General features: G+C 43.1%; 1 protein-coding gene across 1 annotated transcript in view; it reads right to left on the bottom strand.

Annotated features, from left to right (window-relative positions):
- NRG3 (neuregulin 3) overlaps positions 1-22266 on the bottom strand; it is a 1093034-nt gene that overhangs the window by 587091 nt on the left and 483677 nt on the right. The window contains exon 3 of the mRNA XM_014544204.1: positions 10355-10484. Coding sequence (XP_014399690.1) covers positions 10355-10484 — 130 coding nt within the window. The remainder of the gene's footprint in view (positions 1-10354; positions 10485-22266) is intronic.

Genomic DNA, 22266 nt, shown 5'->3' with positions numbered 1-22266 from the left:
GGAGAACAAGAAAAATAGGTTTATTTGCATTATGCTTATTAATTTGTGCAGTTATTCAGTGTCTGGTAAGTTAATGTTCAAGAAAAAATATTAATTTTTATTAAAATGTTCCATTATTTTATGTTAACGATTACTCATTTATTTTAGCCCTTTGTATTCAGCATGTCTCTCTCATAGTAAACCTACTATGAAAATTGAAGCCTTTGTTTTTTTGCAGCCCACATGAACGTAAACCTTGTTTACTTGGCCCAGGTTAGCCTTTGAGTTTGACATGCTTGATTTATACCATACACCTCCCTCCCAGGGTCCCCGTGGGGCCCCACACACAGGAGCAGCATGTGGGCAGCCTAGGCTTATTGCTTCAGCTGGTTTTGCTAATGCCTTCCACTCGGGGAGGGGCCATGATCTGAGGTACACAAAGACAGTGTGCTTTGCTCCTTAAGTCGTATTTTACATTTTTCTTTAAAATGCTCAGACCAAAGTGAAGTGGAAAGAAATGCCATCTTTAGGAAGGTGAAAATGCTGCCCAGTGATCTAAAACTTAGGCTAGAAGAAGAGTCTTCTCCTTAGTAGAGGGCAGACTGCACAAGGGTGTTGCAAAGTCCCTGGTTCCCTCAGGAGACTGGGCAGAACACCCAGCCATCTCTGTCCTGTTCCAGAAGGTTTCCCTGGAATCTTTGCCCGAGAAGCCTGCACAGCAAGGCTGAGGTACCACGGGTAACGCTGCTCACATCTAGCCATACAGATAGAGCATCTCTAGCTAACAGCATATTTATGGAGATGTTCTTCATTTTAAACCAAACCTGGTTAGGCCATCATGTCCACTTAAACCTTTGCCTCCCAGGCATATCCACTTAAACCTCTGCCTGTGTTGTGGCCCCCGGGCTGCTCCAGCCTTTAGGGACTGTGAGCACAGGCAGGAAGTGGTGCTGGGAAGCATATACAAGGGCTATTGTAGAGGGTACACCGAAGGGTCCTCAGCCAGAATAGCCTGAACTCTACGAGGGAATGAGAGGTTGTTGTTTTTTTATTTTGCATGTTCCTCTCTTCAGGATTGTCAACAAGAATCCCCTTAACAAAAGGTGGTGTCTGGTTCCTTCCTTTCTCCTAAATTTACTGCCTGAATAACTACAATGACCCTTGATTCTGAAAAGTGTTCTTGCCCATGACTAGGCATTCTTATGTTGTAAAATAATTTCTCTTTGGGTCAGTTTTCTCTAACTCCCGCAGCAGGTCTAAGCTGAACACTGTGTGCTGGGGCACTGGAGTGCCCATCTAGAAGCCCTGGCACAAATCAACTGACCTGTGAACAGCTGTGCAGATAAAACAGCAACATACACACCAGACATGTGTTGTACCCCACATACTCCCCAAGATTCACTACCTGTTCATACCAGACAGGTACATGTTATTACACCAATCCTCACATGGGTCCTCAAGTGAGTAATATAATTTCCCCATTAAACAGACAGGAAAACAGAGTCACAGAGACATTGATGAAGTAAGAAATGAAAAACATTTTTTCTCTTAAAGCTATAGTCAACAGGAAGAAAATCTTGGAAAATCAAAACTTGGCTGCAGAATTGAAGGAATAACAGAAAATTGCTAATTTGTCAGAGTATCAAAATTTGCAGTAAGAAGGCTAAACCCTCAGAAAATACATAGGACTCCCTCGGCAGGCCCTGTCTGCCCCTTTTAAGCCACAGTCTCTTCTTAATTAAGGAGGCAGACATTATACTGTTTCTCCCAGGGACTCCAGCAAACATTCTCTGGCTTGGTTTCCATGTGAGTGGAAGGGAAGGGAGGGAGAGGGAGGGTCTATCATATACATAATGCCAGCTGTGCATTTGGAGTTTTCTATATGCTGCTGTTTTCAATTCTTGCACTAACCTTTTAAGGCTGATTTTTTTTTTTAAATCCTCACCCAAGAATATTTTTTCCATTGATTTTTAGAGAGAGTGGAAGGGTGGGAGGAAGGGGAAGAGACAGAAACATCCATGTGAGAGAGACACATCCATCAGTTGCCTCATGTAACTGGTGCCAGGGATAGAACCCGCAACTCAAGTTTGTGGCCTTGACCGGGAATGGAACCCGAGACACTTCAGTGGGCAGGCCAATGCTCTAACCACTGAGAACATTGGCCAGGGCAATTTTTTTTTTATAAAGAACTAAAGTTTCTGGTTAAATGACTTGCTAAAAAATTCACACAGCCAGTAGAAAGCTGAGCAAAGCTGTTAACTCAGATCTCTCCATCCTGAATGCCCATGTTTGCCTCATGTACCTCTTACCCTGTCCTATAAGGGAGCTATTTAGAAAAGCAAATTTATGTCAATTCTTTTTTTTTTCAATTTTTGATAGAACAAAATAACCAAATCATAATAACCACCTCAAAAAATACCATTTCATGCGTCAACTAGAGCTGCCAAACAAGTTAGAAACACATAAAAATAAGGTAAAAGTCATTGGCAATTAACTAAAAGATGTTATTATTCCTTATAATAATGTGCTTTTCTGGTATTTTGCATGGTATTTCAGTAACCGTTTAAAAACACCAGTTCTGGCCCTGGCCGGGTGGCTCAGTTGGTTGAGCATTGTCCCATACACCAACAGGTTGGGGGTTAGATCCCTGGTCAGGGTGTATAGCTGGAAGGTCAGTATTTCTTTCTCACATCAATCTCTCTGTCTTTCTGTCTCTTTCCCTTCCTCCCTCTCTCAAAACAAAAAAAATCAATGAAAAATACCTTCCGGTGAAGATAAAAAATAAACAAAACCCCAACTCCGGTTCAATCAAACAAATTACACTAGAAGAAGCAAACCAGTGCCGAAGTGCCATCAAGTTGCAAAATTAAGTACATTGTGTTGTTGTTCTTTGTTTGCTTTTGAAGCTAATGAGACAATTTTGACAAACTTCATCCATGGAAAAGAACGAGACGAATGGTTATAACTTGGCTCATTTCTTCTTGTCAAATGCAATCAGCAGACCGCCCGTTATGAACGTGGCTATTGCGAATTATTCAAATTACATCTGGGCTCTGGCAAATATTCTCAGGAACATTCATCTGATGAAGCTGAAAATCCGTCTAAGATTCCTCCCCCTGTGACTCAATCCCGTTCTGCGGGGCCTCTGCCTGGGCTTACAGATGGCTCAGCCTCCGTCCTGCCCTGTCAATGGAGTTCGGGGAAATGTGCCAAAACTCCATTTCCATTCTGACTTGCTTCAACCACACAGTCATTAGCTGCTCTCGGAGCACTTAGGAGAACATTTGATAAAAAGGACCCTCGCTGGGTGGGAGAGCTAAGGGATTTCCAAAGTGACAGCCCAAAGCACTGAGAGGGATGGCCTGCAATTTCAGCCACTAAATCACAGGGGTATGGTCGCCTCGCACACAGCCGCCGCTCTTACAAATGGAAGCTTTGATTTGAAAGCTCACTCAGGCAGAGCACAACACAGCAAGGACAGCGACTCCTTGGGGGGCTCTGTCACCTTTCAATGGCTCCCCCCACTCACGGTTCCTCCCAGCATTTCCCCAGATGGCTGCCCAGGCCCTCAGTCCCTTTATGGAGGCATCCACTCAGGCAAAGGTCGCCAGTGGACAGCTTTCCTCTTTCTCTAGCAGTTCCATATTTCAACTGATTCAAGCATCTTCAAGTGAATTGCTTGATTGATTTCCAAAATGATCACTACAGGTCAAATTCAGCTCAAATGCTCTCCTTTCCAAAGCTTTGAAAATCCATTTGTGCAGCAAGGATGGTAAAACATTTAATGAACTTCAATTCAGACGAGACACATCCTTTTCACTTAAATTTGGCCTTGAAGCACGTTGGCCCACACAAATGCCTAGCAATCTTTTCGGTTACAATGGCTACCTCTTTGACTCCAGTGAAATATATTACAGGTAGCACCATTTCCCAATTTCTTAAAACAGCGTAAATAAATATGTTAGAGAGCATCCTGCTTCGATTCAGAATATTTTGATTCGAGGAGTTTCTAGGGAATTGCTTTCTTTCTTTATCTAGCTTCATTTATGTAGGATGTATCTTCCTATTTTTATGTTTCAAATCAAGTGAATTTAGTATTGAAAAAATTATTATAAAACGTATAAACCTATAAAGAGTACAAATGAATAATTAAAAGAAGAGACAGACACACTCGAATATACTAGGCAGTGTTATATCTGAAAGGGCTTAATGGGAAGTTCTCTTAGCTTAAAAAAAGTGAATTATAATGACCTCAATTTAACAGAGAAAGGGACACTATCTATCTTTCTTAATGGATAGGTGAGAAGCAGGGGCCAACCTTCTTAACCAGGAATTACATAAATGAAATATATGTGCCAGGTAGAGATCTTACAAAATTCATAAAGATCAAAGAAGAATATAGCTTTAAATCCTAATAGCATTTTCATTTACCTATTTTTCATAATTTGGTCAATTATTATATGTTCATCTTTGCAATTTAATAACCTGATTTGCATCCATAATGTGAAATAATAAACATGTCCATGTCCTTAAAACAGTTTAAATTGTCCAAACATCTAAATTCAGTATTTTCTTTTTCTATTACAAATAAACCTGTGTTGAACATCCTTACAAATAAATCTACATATGAGTCTTATAGGCGAAATTCTTAGAAATGCCATAAAGATTTTGAAATATTATCTGCAGAGGGTATTTAACAATATGCACTTCTTCACATAGTGACTATGTTTCTACTGAACTCTCCCCAGAGTATTTGCTTTTTCAAATATTTAAATGTATGCTAGCCAAACAAAAGGATTAATTTGCATGTCTTTGTGAGGCTGAGTATTTGTCATGTTTATTGGTTATTTGTATTCCTTTTTAAGGGAAAAGTATGTTGTTCTCTTTGTCCATTTTCCTGTTGTTGAGGATAAAACTTAGTGTCACTCTTATTCATCTATGTGACTTTTCAAAATAATTACCTGCCATATTTGTTGTACAGTTTACTGATCATGTATCTGTCTTTTAATTTCATTTCTGATTTACAATATTCATGTCAAAAACAATGTGTCAAGGTTGTAACAATGCTGTTCATTTATAGTTCAAGAAGCCCTTACAATTGCTGGCATAAATAAATATGTAATAATTTTTTACCGTTTCCATTAAGACTTTATTTATTTATTAATTATATAAACTTATGAATTCATTAAGAACAACTTTTGGTACAGAGAAAGAAGTAAAAATCCTATTTTGATTGGCTGTAACTGATAGTCGACCAAATTTGCCCCATGATCAGTGTCTCAGTTTTCCTCCGATTTATGAATGTCCCCTTATTCTACATGAAGTTTGATTGGCTGTAACTGATAGTCGACCAAATTTGCCCATGATCTCAGTTTTCCTCCGATTTATGAATGTCTCCTTATTCTATATGAAATTTCACTATATGCCATGTTCTCTTTTTATTAATCAGTCAGCCAATGGTCTATGACTTCATAGTATATTTTAAATTCAGCGAGATCAAGTTTGCCTATTTACTTATTATTCTTCAAAATCCCTCTGTGCAGTGTTTTAGAATCTTTGCATTCCTCTGAAATGTTCATTAGTTTGCTCTATAATTTCTAATTATTCATACTATAAATGGATTTTGAAAAGATCCACTAACAAATACACTAAAGAGAGAAAATAACAAATAGAAACACATGAAACCTCCCTTATCCAAGGCTGGCACTGTTAACATGTTTGTGCATTTCTTTCAAAATCTCTATCAGGGATGACCCTGCTAGTTTTGCTACGATTCTTCCTTGGCTGGTAAACAGAAAAGTGTTAGAGCATGATCAAAATTATGATGTAGAAAAAAATGTTTGATTCAGTTTATCGTAGAACTGTGATTTATTCTTAAAATACTAGAAAACATAATCAATTTCTCTCAGATGTGAATGTCTAATCTTTTGAGACATGGAAAAAGTAAACAAGTTAATGAGCTAGATTCACTCACACCCTTTTACATTGTTGCTCTGATATATGACATCGTGTTTAATTTCACTGGAAACATAATCCAGTTAGTAATGTATCATAAAGATATCCCAGTAGCATGCCAGTCATGCGGAACACTTTCTCTGGTTTTCTTTATTTCCTAACGATGAAGAATTTCACTTGCTCCCAACACATTACAAAATATAGTGCCATTTAATTCCTAAGTTCATTTCTGTATGTATTTATTCAACAGTATCTTGGTGATAGGAAGTGCTCAATAAACATTTGTCAAATGGAGAAGAAAGAATGAAACACGCCACTTAAATAGAGTGCTGTGCAAAATGGCACATTATTAATGACTACATTGGAAGTCCTAGAAGTGGCTGATGTAGGAAGAAATGTAAGTCTTTATTCAACAGCAACGTCTGGGAGATGAATAGCGGGCACATGCGATGTGTGATTTATTCATATGCACAAGTAGGAGATTTATAGGTCGCTATTAAGCTACTCGAGTTCCCACTCAGTTTTAGGCTGCTCTTTTGTCATGATTAGCTATGTTGTGACTATGTTAAATAACAGGTTGAATGTGATGAAATATGCAAAATGATTGAACAGATTTTACATGGACATTGTTCCAGCTAAGCCATGGCTGTATCTCTGCTTGCGTTTAAACAATTAGACTCACGCACATCTACAAAAGCAAAAGCTCTTTTATCTGGACCTGAGGTCCTTTGTCAGAGAGTGGGCTGGGTCTCCCAATTCATCCGTATGTTGAAGTCCTAACCTCCAAACCTAGACTGTGACCATATTTGGAGAAAGGGTTTTTGTAGAGGCAAAGTTAAAATGGGGTCACTACGTTAAATTAGGGAGTGGACCCTGATCCAATATGACTGGTATCCTTTTAAGAAGAGCAAATCTGGATGCAGACATGCACAGACTGAAGACAAAGAGAGGACACAGGGAACAGTCAGCCACCTATAAGCCAAAAAGAGAGCGGGAAGGGCGCCCCTCTTCCACGGCCTCAGAAGGAATCACCACCAGCACCCTGACCTCAGGCTTCTGACTTCCGGACTGTGAGAAAATAGATCCTGGCTATGTAAGCCACCCGATCGGTGGTGCTTTGTTACAACAGCCTAGCAAATTATGTCCATGAACTAACAGACAATATAATGAGGAAGAATGTTGAGAGAGAATGAGACATCTTTCAACCTCTCAGCTTTAGAAAAAATGAGTCATATCAGCCAGCATACTATCCTCAGGGTCAAACACCATCAGCAAAGTCACTGTTCCAGGTGAGACCTCTGACTTACCCACCCCATCACTAACCCACTAGGAACTGAAACTCAACTGATTTCACTGCCCACTTCCACACCATGCGCCCTGAGATTGGCCAAGGTAGCTATAACGTGTGCTTGTGTATCTGTAAGAGTGTGCAAGCTTGCCATGCTTTCAAAGGGTAGCTCATGCTTGGCTTTGCCCCTGAGGTCTCCAAGTCACCCGTGCGTCTCCTATCTGTGTCCGTGCCGACCTAACAAATGTAACAAGAGGAGAGGAATGCAAGGAGGAGCCATTCCCAATTCCTTCACCCCCAGCCCAGGGTCACAGAGAACAGGAAGAGGGTATACATTTTATGAACAGGGTACATGTAATGGCACTGCCCAAGGCACAGGAAAGCCTCCATGGTGAGGTGAGAAGGTCACAGTTGTTAACCTGACATGCGATGCCCAGTAGCGTTTACAGAGACCTGCCACTATCACCTCTCAGCTCTTCCAAACCTGGGACAGGCCCACTGTGGCAGCTCATCGCCCTGGAGCGAGGCTGGCCCAGGGCGCCAGGCAAGTGTCACTGACAAGTTCTAAGTTCGCAACTCTACCATGCATTTCTCTGTGTCATCTTAGTAATAGTCAAGTTTTATAATAGCAACAGAGAGAGCAAAGTCATAATTTTCCATGCTTCATGACTCAGAATAATTAATTTAATAACTGTGCCATGTGAGAAGAGTAAAGAAAGAGGAGAGGGGTGTGGATATATATGATCATTGAAGCATAAACAGCTGCAAGGAAAACAAATTGCCGGGAGAGGGCTGCAAGTAAAGCTCACTGGAAATATTTTTCAGATGCTAATTTGATTCTTCTATGGAGCCTTAAAGCAGCAGGGTCCGCAGGTGCACTGTTTATCTCCACATGTTTTTATTTTTAGCAGTTACGTAACCTCATGTCTCTAAAAAACCAATTAAACACCTTCCTGATCTCTACTGAGAGTTTTCCCTAAGTAGTTCTCTACCCAGGCCGCAACAGAAGGGCGATTCCATTTACAAGCGCCTGCTGGAGGGCGTTTCATCATCAGAGGTGTCGGAAATGTACCGAAATGAATAAACGGGGCAGAAGCAAAGGAAGACGCAGTTTCCCCTGGACACAGTGACAGTCTCCAGGGTTTGGTGCACAGCAAACATCGAGACGCCAGATCTCAGATGAGCAGTTCTCTCTGTTGTGCCACAGTCTATAGCAGCGGTTCTCAACCTGTGGGTCGCGACCCCTTTGGCGGTCGAACGACCCTTTCACAGGGGTCACCTAAGACCCACTAGCTGGCAGATGCCTAGGAAGACTGTGGTCTCAGAGAGAGAGCTGAGGCAGAGTCTGAAGGTGCTAACAGCTTCAGGTCATCAGCTAAGTGCTCTTCTCACAGCTGGACAGCAATTCTTCTTGAAAGGAGAGCTTCGAGGCACCTCAGCAGCTCCTACATCCCTCTGTATTCACCCTCCTTTCCTCCCCAGAGTCCCCAGACTTCTGGGACCATCTGCCCTCCCTCAAAAACCATCAAGTTCCAAATTCTCTCATGCATGTGATAAATTTTTGGCCTTGAATACTTACTTACTGCTGAGCATTTCTTCTCTGCATTTTCTGCTGCCCTGTGAAGTGCTCTTCTAGGGTCTCCCATTTTGGGGCCTGGGAATGAACAGGGTGAGCTCTGATCCTCTGGGGGTGGGAGGGCCACACTGGCTGAGCTTGTGCTCAACTAAAATGTTTAAAATGCAGCAAACCTCTCAGCTCAAGGATGACTCTCCTTCACAGACCCCCCTATTCACATCATTTGTTTTCATTTTATTCTCATAATTTTTTTTTAATTTTTACTTTTCAACTAGAGGCCTGATGCACGAAATTCATGCAAGGGCTCGGCGGCCCTCGCAGACCCTGGCTGCCTTGGCCCGTGCAGCCCAGCTTCATCTGGAAGGTCATCTGGATGGTCGTTCTGCTGTTTGGTGTAATTAGTATATTAGCTCTTTATTATATAGGATTATAGTTGACATTCAATGTTATTATATACTAGTTTCAGGTGTATGGTATAGTGGTTAGTCAATTATATACTTTACAAAGTCATCCCCCTGATAATTCAAATACCCATATTGCCTATATTTCCTATGCTACATCCCCATGACTATTCTGTAACTACAAATTTGTACTTCTTAATCCCTTCACCTTTTTCACCCAGTCCCTCCCCTCTGGCAGCCATCAGTCTGTTCTCTGTATCTGTGAGTCTCTTTCTATTTTGTTTGTTTGTTTTGTTCTTCAGATTCCACATGTAAGTAAAATCCTATGGTATTGGGCTTTCTCTGTCTGACTCATTTCGCTCAGCATGATACCCTCTAGGTCCATCCGTGTTGTTGTGAATGACCTATTCACATAGTTTTGATGCTATTTCCTAAGGACAGTGACCCAGACTGTGTTGTGCTAAGAACACAGCTGCTTCCTTCCTGTGATCATTGGCTCACAAAGGGAGCTGGGCCTGAACTCCAGATGACCTTCCCTGAGAAGCAGAAGACTACACTCAAGTCCGCTGTGACACCCTAGAGTAGCGGTTCTCAACCTGTGGGTCGCGACCCCTTTGGCGGTCGAACGACCCTTTCACAGGGGTCGCCTAAGACCATCCTGCATATCAGATATTTACATTACGATTCATAACAGTAGCAACATTACAGTTATGAAGTAGCAACGAAAATAATTTTATGGTTGGGTCACAACATGAGGAACTGTATTTAAAGGGCCAGAAGGTGGAGAACCACTGGTCTATAGGTTTCCAAGAAGGGAATCCTCCAAGTGGGAGCACATGTGCCTAAGACCCACACCAAAAACACAGGCCGCTGAAGGGAGTGAACCATTATTCCTATCAGGTTGGTAGTCCTTAAAGCAAATCGTCCTTTACTTAATCAGGTAAAACTCAGATCTTGTCTACTTTCATTCAGTTTTATCTTCCTCAAATACAAGAGATACCAGCCTTCTCCCTTCTCCCATTATGACTCTTGATTCCACCATTCGAACAGCCGGACTGTAGGCAACTCCTTGTATATTCAAGGGGCTGCACCTCCCCTCCCCCCGCCAGGCCTCTCGGAGGGCCTGCCCTCGGGCCAGGGGCCGCAATGGCTTACCGACAGTGTTTGTGGGATCCGGTCAGGGTTTCGATCACGAAGCACTCGCCGTCGTTGAGACAGTAGGCCAGGTCCTTGTCTCGGCAGGGCTTGAAGTGCTCGGACCGCTCGGTGGCATACGTGGTGGTGTCTGTAAGGGAAGCACACAGAGCCGTGTGGTCAGTGGTGCGTTCTGACACCCCGGCTCCTGTCTCTGCCCTGAATCTCCGCATGGAGGCCCTCTCCTGGCACTGACCGTGGGAACGCTAGACAGACCCGATGAAACCTCCCCTGTAATGAAAAAAATGCAATTGGATGTGACCTCCTCCAAATTCATACAGTGAAACCTAATCCCCAAGGTAATGGTATTAGGAAGCGAGGGCCTTTGGCAGAGATTAGGTCATGACTAGATCTCCAAGACCTGCTTTGCCCATTGGGTCATGTGAAGACACAGCGAGAAGACCGCCTTCTATGAACCAGGAATACCTCACCTGACACTGAATCTGCAGGCACCTTGACCTCGGACTTCCCAGCCTCCAGGACTATGAGAAATAAGTTTCTGCTGTTCCTTATAAGTAACCCAGTCTTTGGTATTGTTATAGCAGCCTGGACAAACTGCATTGGATGTCTTATTTCTCCCTGAGGTTTTAACAACTGGGATCACTGGAGACAAGCCTTATCTGAGGATGCATTCGCTGTGAAAACCGAACGACCCTTCAAACTCCTCCAATCTGCTCTCATTAATTTCAGTTTTAACAAACACATTGTGTGCGGGAATGAAACAATGCCCCTCTCCATTTAGTGTTGCCAAATGTCATCAAACATCTGATCAGTGTCTATTGTGACTGATTGTGGAAACCATTGTCAGTTTCTGTGAGGTTTTTTTGATGTTTATTTTTGTTTTTCAGTTATAGCTGTAATTGGCTAATAGCCAAGCCAATTATCCCTTCACTTGATCCTTTTGTTATGTAATTAAAATGCAAATGTTCCAAATTCTAAAACAGAATCTTTAATGTGAAATTTTTTTCTGGTGATTATTTAACAGAACCAAATTATTGCCATTTTTTAAGCATTATCTTAAACATGTATTTTAAAATCATAATTACTTACATTTTTTTCAACTAAGCAACACATCTACATCTACTTCCTAAACACAAAACTAGCCATAAGTATGTGCTGTCTGCTAGACACAGACTCTATTATCACGTGTAGACATCCTAGTTTAACGTTTTCAGCAACAAGTGTATTAGCACTAATCTCACATTTGGAAAAATATATTTTAAAAGTCAAAGATGAAAAATGATTCGGCTTTTGAGCTCTTTTAATTTCCTTTTCACAGACCTACATTAACACTAATATTCAACAGCACAGGCAATTGTACCTGCTTACTACCTGGAGGTTGCAATGAGCCGTTCCTGGCCGTCATCCACACTGAGGGGGCAGTGATCTTCCTAAAAGGAGATTCCCTCCTGTCCTTCAACATTTAAAACTCCTCTGGGAGCCCCATTCCCATAGGAATAACTCAAAATCCCATAGCGGGGCAAAGAAAGACAATAGGCCATGTGGAATTTTGCCTGTCTAATCTCATCTTCTTGCACCCTAAAACACACACCTTAATTTCTGTTTTTTCATTTCCCCAAATACCAGGAACTATCACACTGCTCCAATCTAGACCATCTTTAGCTTTGCTGGAAGACACCGAGAAATCGTTCAGAGCGCGCGTCATTTCCCCCTTGCGTCCCTCTAGCACTTTTTATCACCGGCATCACTGTGCTTAATGCTACAAGCAACCATTTGTTCACGTTTGTTTCTTTAGTCTGTGAGTTCCTTGAGGCCAGACTGAGCCTGAGCCTTAATCAGAACTGGTGCTCAGTAAAAACGTTTTCAGTAAATGTGATCACTCTAACATTGCCAACAGTTTAAATGCCAGGATGAAAGATATGATAGTTACAATCATATGAACATTAGTGCGCATCCTACAACAAAATGTTAGATATAACTTCACATTAATGTTATCATTTTTGTATACTCATTTTAACATTGATGAATATTGAAAAATAAATATTATCTTCAGATTCAGACAGATGCTCACTCATATACTACTCATATTCCATGAGCATTGAAGAACCCACTTCTAATATCCTTTCTTGGTGATACAATAGGAACTTATTTTTTCCATTTCAAAATACCTGCCCATTAATACTTTGTCACAAAATAAAGGCTCTGTAAAACAGACATATCTTCTGTTTTCCAAGATAAATCTACAGGATGATTTGTTATTTAAGACAGTATGTGATAAATAGTTTCACAGGCTCAATCTCTCTTTCTGTGGGAAATACTTAAAATTCAAGAGCTCCAAGCAAAAGATTCAGTAGGGAACACCACACAGTTGACTGCTACTGTGACTGCTGAAGTATAGTAACTCATGATCAAGTTAATTAAGTTTTCCTTTAATTTCTATTATCCATTTATTGATATCCACTGATCATTTCTCTAAGAACAGCTCTTCATTAACATGACCTACAGCATAAAAAGTGAGATCCTTCTTTCATAATCAGTGGTTTTAACAAGCTACAGGCTCCAAGAGCAATACGATGGCAAAGCAATTACAATCAATTAGTTTCATCTGACAACTACTGTCTCCAGTGGTTACCTCCCCATTCTACCAACTGCTTTCCCCATCATGTCATCCTCTATCAGAGGTTCAGAGACCCAGGTAAATGCCTCTGCAAACACCCAAGTTGGGAGAGAATAGAGATTGTCAGGCTTAACATACTCAGGTTTCCTATTTCCACTCTTCACAGAACCTCAAAATTAAATTAAAATGCACCTGCTTATCCTTCACAATAATTTGACTGAATTAAAAGAAAATTACATTAGTTTGGTAACTGAATATAATAAAAAGTAATGGGATGTTGGGCTTAGAATTAAAAGAAAATTACATTAGTTTGGTAACTGAATAAAATAAAAAGTAATGGGATGTTGGGTTTAATCTTTCTATCCTATATAATAAAAGGATAATATGCAAATATGAATGGCGAAATGACCGGTTGCTATGACGCGCACTGACCACCAGGGGGCAGATGCTCAACACAGGAGCTGCCCCCTGGTGGTCAGTGCACTCTCACAGGGGAGCGCCGCTTAGCCAGAAGCTGGGCTCACCAGAGCTGCCCCCTAGTGGTCAGTGCACTCTCACAGGGGAGCGCCCCTTAGCCAGAAGCTGGGCTCACCATTGGCAAGCGCAGCTGTGGTGGCGGGAGCCTCTCCCGCCTCTGCTGCAGAACTAAGGATGTCTGACTGCTGGCTTAGCGGGCCTAAGCCCTCAGTCAGACATCCCCCAAGGGCTCCTGGACTGCGAGAGGGTGCAGGCCGGTCTGAGGGACCCCCCCTGAGTGCACCAATTTCATGCACCGGCCTCTAGTAGGTAAACAAACTGCAATTATCAATATATTTGAAATCTTTGAATTCACCTGAGCATTTGACCATATGGTACCTGTATAACACTACTCACCTAAAATTACAGACATTGGGCAAGGTAAAGAAAACTTACCAGGATGGAGGGGAAGAAAAGTGAAAAAAATACATGTATAGAGATTTTCTAAAAGAGAGGCCTGAAAGATAAAGGAAGGTTAGGCTTAAAATGAACAAAGATGGTGCTAAGGAAGGCTCTTCCAAGCACATGACTGAAGGTCCAGGTCTCAGGTCAAGGAAGTCCATTGCTGGCAGGGGGGATAGGACTTGCACTTGGGGCCGCAGGGGTTGTGCAATTATCCAGACCACTCGTCTGGCACTAGTTATCTAGAGTTAAATGTGTTTTCTTATATTTTTATGGGCTTCAGTCTCTACCCCTAGGGAGGTCAGGGAGAGTGCCTTGCTTTTAAGTTTTGTATTTTTTCCACATCATGTAGCCTACAAAGTAAGCAATCAGTACAGTAATTAAACACACAGTGGGAGGTGGTGGTGCTTACTGCATTAAAGGCGAAATGGGAAGAAAATGTAAGGCTGGAAGACAGAAATCCCTGCAGATTTTGCAATGAAAGTTAATTTATTAATGAATTAAAACAATGACTGGTTTTCCCCTTAAGTACCGAGTGGAACCTGAAGATTGCGGATTGAGGATTTCTATGTTGCCGGCACAATGCCACACACAACGGGGAGCACAGATTTTGTTGTGGGAACAAGAGTGCCAAATGGGCTATTACAGATAATAACTGCAGCAGATAATCAAAGAAAGGGGGAGTGTCATTTGGGCTGCAGTTATCTTGGAGGGTTTCCCAAAGGGCTGGCCTTCGGGTGAGGTCTTAAAGGGGAATGATTTCATTGGCCCAGGAAAAGGAATGGCACCTACTGATCTGAAGAGGGGCACACCTAAGGAAGGAGAATGATGAGGCCCGCATAGACCCTAGTACACTCTTCACATTCCCGGCTTGAAAATGTCAGTTTCATCAAGCAGTTCTTTCCTTCCCCCACTGAGTTCATGACATGACAATTCTCCAAGAAAAGTTAAGAATCTGGTGGTGCATCTAAAAGCTTTCAGGATTAGGAAAATGCTTTTACAGGCCAGAAGCCATTTCAATAAGGTCATTGACTCCAGCAGTGGGTCTGCGGGAGCCCTGGTGGGAATGAACCTGCTGCTCTACATTACAATCCCCCCTGGAATCTGCCACTTTGTGCCCCCCAGGAGGGAGCACTGGCATGGGACTGAGCTAGAAAATACTGAATGGCCAAGGAAAGCTGCAAGGAAAGGGAAACAAACCATTTCTCAGCTGGCGAGAGGCAAAGATAGCTCTGTCCCCTGTTCGAGCCGAGATCAGATGGCTGTTCACTTTGCTGGCGTGGGAGAAATGGGGAGTGCTGGGCGAGGAATTTCAAGTTCAATTGAGTCTCAGGGCTGCTGTGAGGACTGAGGGTTCCTTGTGTGTCCCAGAGCTACCATTTCTCACCACCCACATAAAGAGGACTCTTGTTAAATTTGCATGACCTACCTGCCACCTTCCCCTTTGAAATGTTGCTTTTAGAAACTCCTCTCTGGCTTAAGCAAACGCTCCCAGGACAGAGCTTGCTCAGCGGAATCGCCTTTATTTGGGAACGGCGGACTTATTAATGCTGAGTATTTTCCCTTCTACCTGCACGGGCACGCACATGCCCATACAAACTGTTTCCAGCTCCAGTAGGTGTAATAGCAGCTGCTGTCACTGAAGCCATTGGCGCGGGGTGGGCTCTATGCTCTGTGCTTCACACACACCATCCTGCTCCCCACATCGCTGTACTGAATGGCTTCAGTCTATGTCATTCTCTCTAAATCCACGGATATTTAAACATTTCCCATCTCGTTGGACTCTCAGAAGAATCTGACATTCAGCTGCTGCCTTCATGAGAAAGCTTTCACTGGCTCTGATGGTATCACATAGCCTTGACTTTCCCCTTGCTTTTTGGATTTTGTCATCTCGGCCTCATCTAATTTGTATGTGAAAGCTGGCTCACTTAAGGACAGTTCTTCAAATAACTCCTGGTCTACTCTCAGCACAGTGCTAAGCTTTTCCTTTAGCTGTGTCTGGCCTTAAAACAACAGTATGAGTTTTTGCTGTTATTTATGCTTTTATGCATATTTTACAAATGGAGAAATCAAGTCTCACAGATTTACATCACTGGCACAAGATCACATGACTCTGACCTTGCAGCTTGCTCTACTGTACTGTCCTTCACGGGCCACGTTTTTTTTATTTGTGTGATTGTTTTGTTTGTTTGGGTTGGTTTTCACGATTACTTATTCCCTGGCTGAGGACTACTCCGGGTGTGGTCCTCAGGCCAGCAGCAGCAGCACTGTCTGGGGGTGTATTAGAAGGATAACCCTGAGCCCCACCACAAACCTACCGCACCAGACCCAGGCAGGGAGGTCAGAAGTCCCCAGGTAGTTCTGCAAGGTAAACTCTGAGAACTGCCTGGGAGGTCCTGCCTGTTATCTCCTACGCACCTCACACCTCCAGCTAAGAGGTTTCTCTAAACTCCAGTCTGCCTACCTCTCCCTTCCTCCTGGTTATCCCAAAGGGACCTAAAAATTAGCTCATAGGAAACTGAACTACAGGATTCTTTCTCGGCTAATGTTACATCATTGATTCCTCAGTGCATATAGGGAGCCCCCTTCACCTCACCTCTGTGTGCAATCACCAACTACTGGTGATTCTACTTCCTGAATAGGTCTTGAACCTGCCACACACTCACAGCAACCTGCAGATTTCACCCATGGCACATATTAGGACCCAGCGAAACATTCTGGGAAATTCTCTGAGTTCCCACTAGATAACTCTGCTCTTTACAAATTCCTTCAGGTTGTCCTGCCAAGTGTAGGCTCTTCTCAGGGACACTTTGCCCATTTAGGCCAAGGCCCCACACCCTTCATTTTTCCTCTTTGTCTTTCATTCTAATGAGCAGAGACAATTTGACTGCTACTCGTAGATTTGAACCACAGATGACATTTAGGCCTTGGAAGTCCAGGCTTTGGGCTAATTTGTCAAAGTCTAACAGAAATGAGTCTTGCTCCAGGGGAAAGCCTCAGATTCTCTACTGAGAATTATAACCTTCATTATTTTCATCTGTTTGTCCCATAGACCATAGGCTTCTAGAAGATAGAAACATAATTTTCATTTGCTTGTTGTTGTTGTTGTTGTTTGTGTGTGTGTGTGTGTGTGTGTGTGTGTGTGTGTGTGTGGTGTGTGGTTGGTGTTGCTAGTGCTTACTCGGCTGCCCAATATAGAGAATGAATATTTGCTGTATACCAAGTGTTTGTGTCCTCCCCCAAATTGCTATATTAAATCCTAACACCCAATGTGGGGGTATTAGGAGGTGGGGCCTGTCGGGTGATTAGATCATAAGGGTGAAGCCTGCATGTAGGATTATTGCTCTTAGAAGAGACCCCGAGGGCTCCCTCACTCCTTCCACCACTGAGGGCACAGCAGGAAGATAGCCATCAATGAGGTGGGCTCTCACTAGACTCCAAGTCTGTTGAGGCTTTGATCTTGAACTTCCAGCCTCCAGACCTGTAGAAATGTATTTACTTTCTGTTGCTTATATATACCCAGTCTATGGTATTGTGTTATAGCAGCCAGCATGGCCCAAGAACATATCCTCACACCAACCCTGAATGATAGACTTTTACCTACTAGAGACGAGGTTTTTAAAATCCCCAGACAGACTTCATCCCTCCTAGTAAGACAGCCTTGCTGGGGTGTTGGGTTGTGAGTGAGTACCCCTAGGCTGAGGAGCCCTTAGGAAAGCAGGGCACACTATGGTGAATGCATAGCTTAAAAATCCAGGATGCAAGAGAACAGCAGGAGGAATTGTTGTGGACACAGGAGCAGCAACCGCTTACACTGGTAAGAAGAGGAGCATACTTAGATATTTTTTAATGATTACCTCTGCCCTAACTGGTTTGGTTCAGTGGATAAAGCATCAGCCTGCGGACTGAAGGGTCCCAGGTTCTATCCCGGTCAAGGGCATGTACCTTGGTTGCGGGCACATCCCCAGTAGGAGGTGTGCAGGAGGCAGCTCATTGATGTTTCTAACTTTTTATTCCTCTCCCTTCCTCTCTGTAAAAAAATCAATAAAATATATTTTTTTAAAAAATGATTATCTCTGGTTCCAAACAAAACCACAGAGGAGATGGGTGGGACATTGCGTGTGCTCCTTTAAGAACGTCACAGTCTGGCTGCCAGAAGGACCATTTGCATTTCCCAGAGGTTCCCTCACTTACACATGAGCAGCAGCAGGTGCGCAGAAAGTTGGGCACCTTCCGCCAAGGAGGGAACATGGCCCTCTGTAGTGACAGGCCGGTACTGAATTCCAAAAGGAAGGAGAGAGCAGGGGGTATGTCGTGTGGCCTTTCCGGCTTCTCCATCACAGAGCCCGCAGCTCACAGCCTCCAGGTCTGTCCCTCTCTTCCAGGTCAGGTCCATGGGGTGTTCATGAGATGCCTTTCAGGCCTGAATTACACAGCTCTCCTTCCCACACGCCCCTAGGAAACTTCCTGGTGGGATATGATTTCTCATGCAATAATGTCTTTCACCACAGGATGGCTGACCATGGTGGGGACCAGGTTTCATTCTGTGACATCTTTATTTCCCAGATGCATGTTATGTGACACAGAGTGGGTGAACACCCCTGGCGCATGCAGCAACAGCCTCCACCTGGTCTTTCTGAGCCCCCCTGAGAGCCTCCGGCTCAGTCAACAGGTGACACAGCCACCTTGAGGGCACACCTGAGCTCTCTTCCTGCTGTGCCTCTCTCTACCCGGGCCCTCACTATCCAAGATTAGCAAACACTGCCCGTGTTCAGCAATTCCCCACCCAACTTCCTCACGCTAATCCCGAGTGACAGCCTGAGCACAGGCTGAGCACAAAGCTCCCTTCCCGTCCGCAGCTGCCCCTCCGTTGCTGTGCTCCACAACTCCAGAACCATCAGGCCCCTTCCAGGAGGGACTTTACACACCATTGACCTTTCTTTCCACGGCTGGTGTGTCTCCGCCTGGCAAAACATTTCTAATTGCTTCACGCCTAGTTCAAAAGTGAGCTCCCACGGAAGCCTTCCCCACATCCTGAGGTTGGCAGGAGCTGCCAGGATTTGGTGTGCAGTAACATTTCCTTCCTGCCTTTCATACTGTACTAATCACTCTGAATTCCAATTTAACGCTGTCTGTCTGTTCCCCACACTTCCCAGGCTAGACGATGGATTCCTGGGGACCTGGCAAGGCCGTCTCTATGTCCCCATAATTAACCTCAGGGCGTAGCATATAGTATATGCTTCACCTATGCTTTCTGAGTATTATACTGGCTGTCACAGTGGTAGTTATACCAACACCACAGGCACACACATACCCTCCGCATGGCAAGGTAACACCACCTGGCAGCTCCATATCAGTAATGTTTCTGGAGAGAAATGAAACCTATATATGCTAATGTGACTGTCCTTGAGGCTGACTGCTAGTAATCAGCATTATTTTTTTATGTCCGTGGGTACAATAAAAATGGTTTCATGTTTTTTGATACACATTTATATGTTTATTTACTCAAGAAATGTCTCCCAGACTCAAATTTCTTGCCTGTCAAATATGTGCAGAGTTGATATTCCAAATATCAACTGGTCTGGAAATGACAGGACCAATCAGAATGAACCTGGCCATAGCTTAAAGGGGTCCTGGAGGCCACGGGGCACCCAGGTGTTAACTCTGTGGTCTCTGGATTAATCCTGAGGATGATGGGGAAGCCTGGTGCAGGGCACCCTGGGTGTGTGGAGAAACTTCACGGAGGGGGTTTTGAGCAGTGGTTACTCGCCAACTACAATCAGTGCAATATTTTAACAGTGAATGTAATTGATGAAGCATGCTACTGCATGTCAGACTTTCTCGTGGTCTCAATTTGTCTCAGCTGCTTTAGTTGCAGCAATTCAAACCAGAAAATCTTAGGATAATAGAAACCCTAGAAGTTAACATTTGAAAATGATGTTTGAAATAAAGCCATTAATCAGATATAAATATCTTCATTTTTCAGAAGAGAAATGGAAGCACAGAGTGATCATTCAGTATTCTTGGATCTCACAGCTGGTAGATGGAAAGGCAGGGGTAAAAACCAGAGAAGCAAAACTCCGTAACAGACATTCTTCATCCTCCCTCGCTCCACAGTTCTATCTGCACTGAGCCGGGATGTGTTTAAGGTGTTTGTATTCGAGCCTCTACCTGCCACACTCTATTAGTCATTCTATCATTATGAGTAAATGTGAGAGTAATTAGGAAGTGATCATTTTTCATCGTCTCACACATCCACCCAAGACCCATTTTTCTGGGCCCATCCTGAAACACTTTACAAACAGTAAAGTAAATACAGTTTTTGACACTGGGAATTTCTATGATTGTATCTTTCAAATGTCCTTGTCAGGCTATTATAGCTTTGAAATAATGTCTAAACATTGACAAATTCTAAAATCTCTTCATAAAAAGGAACATCACTCACTTTATTAAGGTAAAATCCTACTTCCCCCCATAATATCCTTAGGTCTTATCTGAATCCTCTATTTTCATGTTCAGGAATCCAAGAACCTTCTTCTCCATATGGGGCATGAAGGAGGCACAGGCATTGCAGCCACGTGGGCCTTGGTTTGAACCCTTGCTAATAGCATTTGCTAATGAGGGTAAGGGTCATGGTAGAAGTAGAAAAAATGTTCCAGGAGAGTTCAAAGAGAGGGCAGTGTTGTCAGCAGGGGTTTGATGGCTCAGGTTCATTTCTTTGTAAGAAGAACTGGAGAGGGTTGAGGTGGAAACCAGATGTATCTTAATGCTGTCTTCCCATAGGAAACATGTTTTTACTTCTGTTGTAGAATTACGTAGGATTCTTTGAGAGACTGAGATTAACCACCATTCTACTCTCTGTTTAGGCTTTTTTAGATTCCGCATGTGACATCATAGAGTATGTGTCTTTCTCTGTCTGACTTAGTTCACATAGCATAATGCCCTCAATAACTATGCCTACCCTTGGCCCATCCCTTGGAATCTTATCTATAATTCTGAGTATTAAAAAAAAGAAGTCAATAAGATAAGCTTCCCCAAAAAACTGTCAGAGAGATCTTAGGGAGTAACTCCAGCTGGCTGCAAACATGATGAAAATCATAGTAAAGTGCTGTAGAAGACTAACAGATAGTCGTTCCAGTACATGGACCATGTGGCCAAGCTATCTTGTATCTCCAGCTCCTACTCTAGCTAGCTGAGTGCAAGACACACAGGAGAAAATAAAGAAATGCTAGATCAGGTGGAAGATTCTTAGAAAGCATGGCAATGAGAAGTTCCCACAGGAGGAGAGGGCATCTGCATGCAACCAAAGCGTCCGGGCCACGCATTCATGAAGGGACATCAGAAATACACTGACAGTCTAAAGGGACCTTGGAAACTTAAGGCACTTGAACTTCAACATGTCCAAACTTAAAAAGAAAAGACCCAAACATTGCTAACTAAAAATATAGAAAATCAATCATGCAATTTTAACCTCTAAAATGCCACATTTGTCAAAACAGACAATTTCTTCATTCACTGAAGCCATTTATCATTTGGACAATTTCCAGGTCTTAGGGATATGCCATTAGGTTATAAAACAATGACATCATCCCCCAAATCTCCTTACATGAAAAACCCTGTACATCATTCATTCCACTTCCTTAAAAGGTGGCATTCTCCGCACCCATGTCCATCCTCTCAGTGACACTGTGGGATTCCTCCAACCCAAGGCCGGAAGGCTTGTGTCTAGGTGCCACACCCGGACTCTGCGTTAGCCTCAGTGTGTGGAATGACATGTACCTACGCCAAAAGATCTAACTCAAAGCTCTGCATTGTACCTTTGCTACTTACTGGCATGTCGAACCTGAGTGCACTGAATAGATGAAAAAGTGTAATTAACAAGGCTTCCTAAAATGAGAAAAGGAGACATTGATTGGTAGTGGGTCTTATACAGTGCTTGACCCCAAGCACTTCTTTTCTTTCTTTACCTTTATACTAAGTTAACACATTTAATTGCGCATCAACTTAATATTCAGTTCTGCAATTTCTCTGCATGATGCCAATTAAAGTCATTTATTTATTTAACAATTTATCATGCAGTGCCTCCTATAAGGCTGCTGAGTTCTGTGCTAGCTCCTGGGGTAGAAGTGAGCCCTCAGTTCAGAGATTATGAGGCATGTGCTCGCCCCCCCCAGGAATAAGCCTGTGAGCCTGTGGGTGCCTGGGTGGCCTGCTAAGTGCTGGGGCCGGGGAGAGGAGCAGCAAATCTCCCAGCACCACCCAGAGCGGCCTGCATTTGTTATTGTTAATCTTCACTGGAGGATATTTTTTCCATTGATTTTCAGAGAGAGTGGGACGGAGGGAGGGGGAAGGAAGAGAGAGGAAAACAACATTGATG

Source organism: Myotis brandtii, unplaced genomic scaffold (assembly GCF_000412655.1).
Source record: "Myotis brandtii unplaced genomic scaffold, ASM41265v1 scaffold356, whole genome shotgun sequence".
NCBI lineage: Eukaryota > Metazoa > Chordata > Mammalia > Chiroptera > Vespertilionidae > Myotis > Myotis brandtii.
Note: the sequence above shows the minus strand (reverse complement) of the source record. Positions and strands in the feature narration are given on the sequence as shown.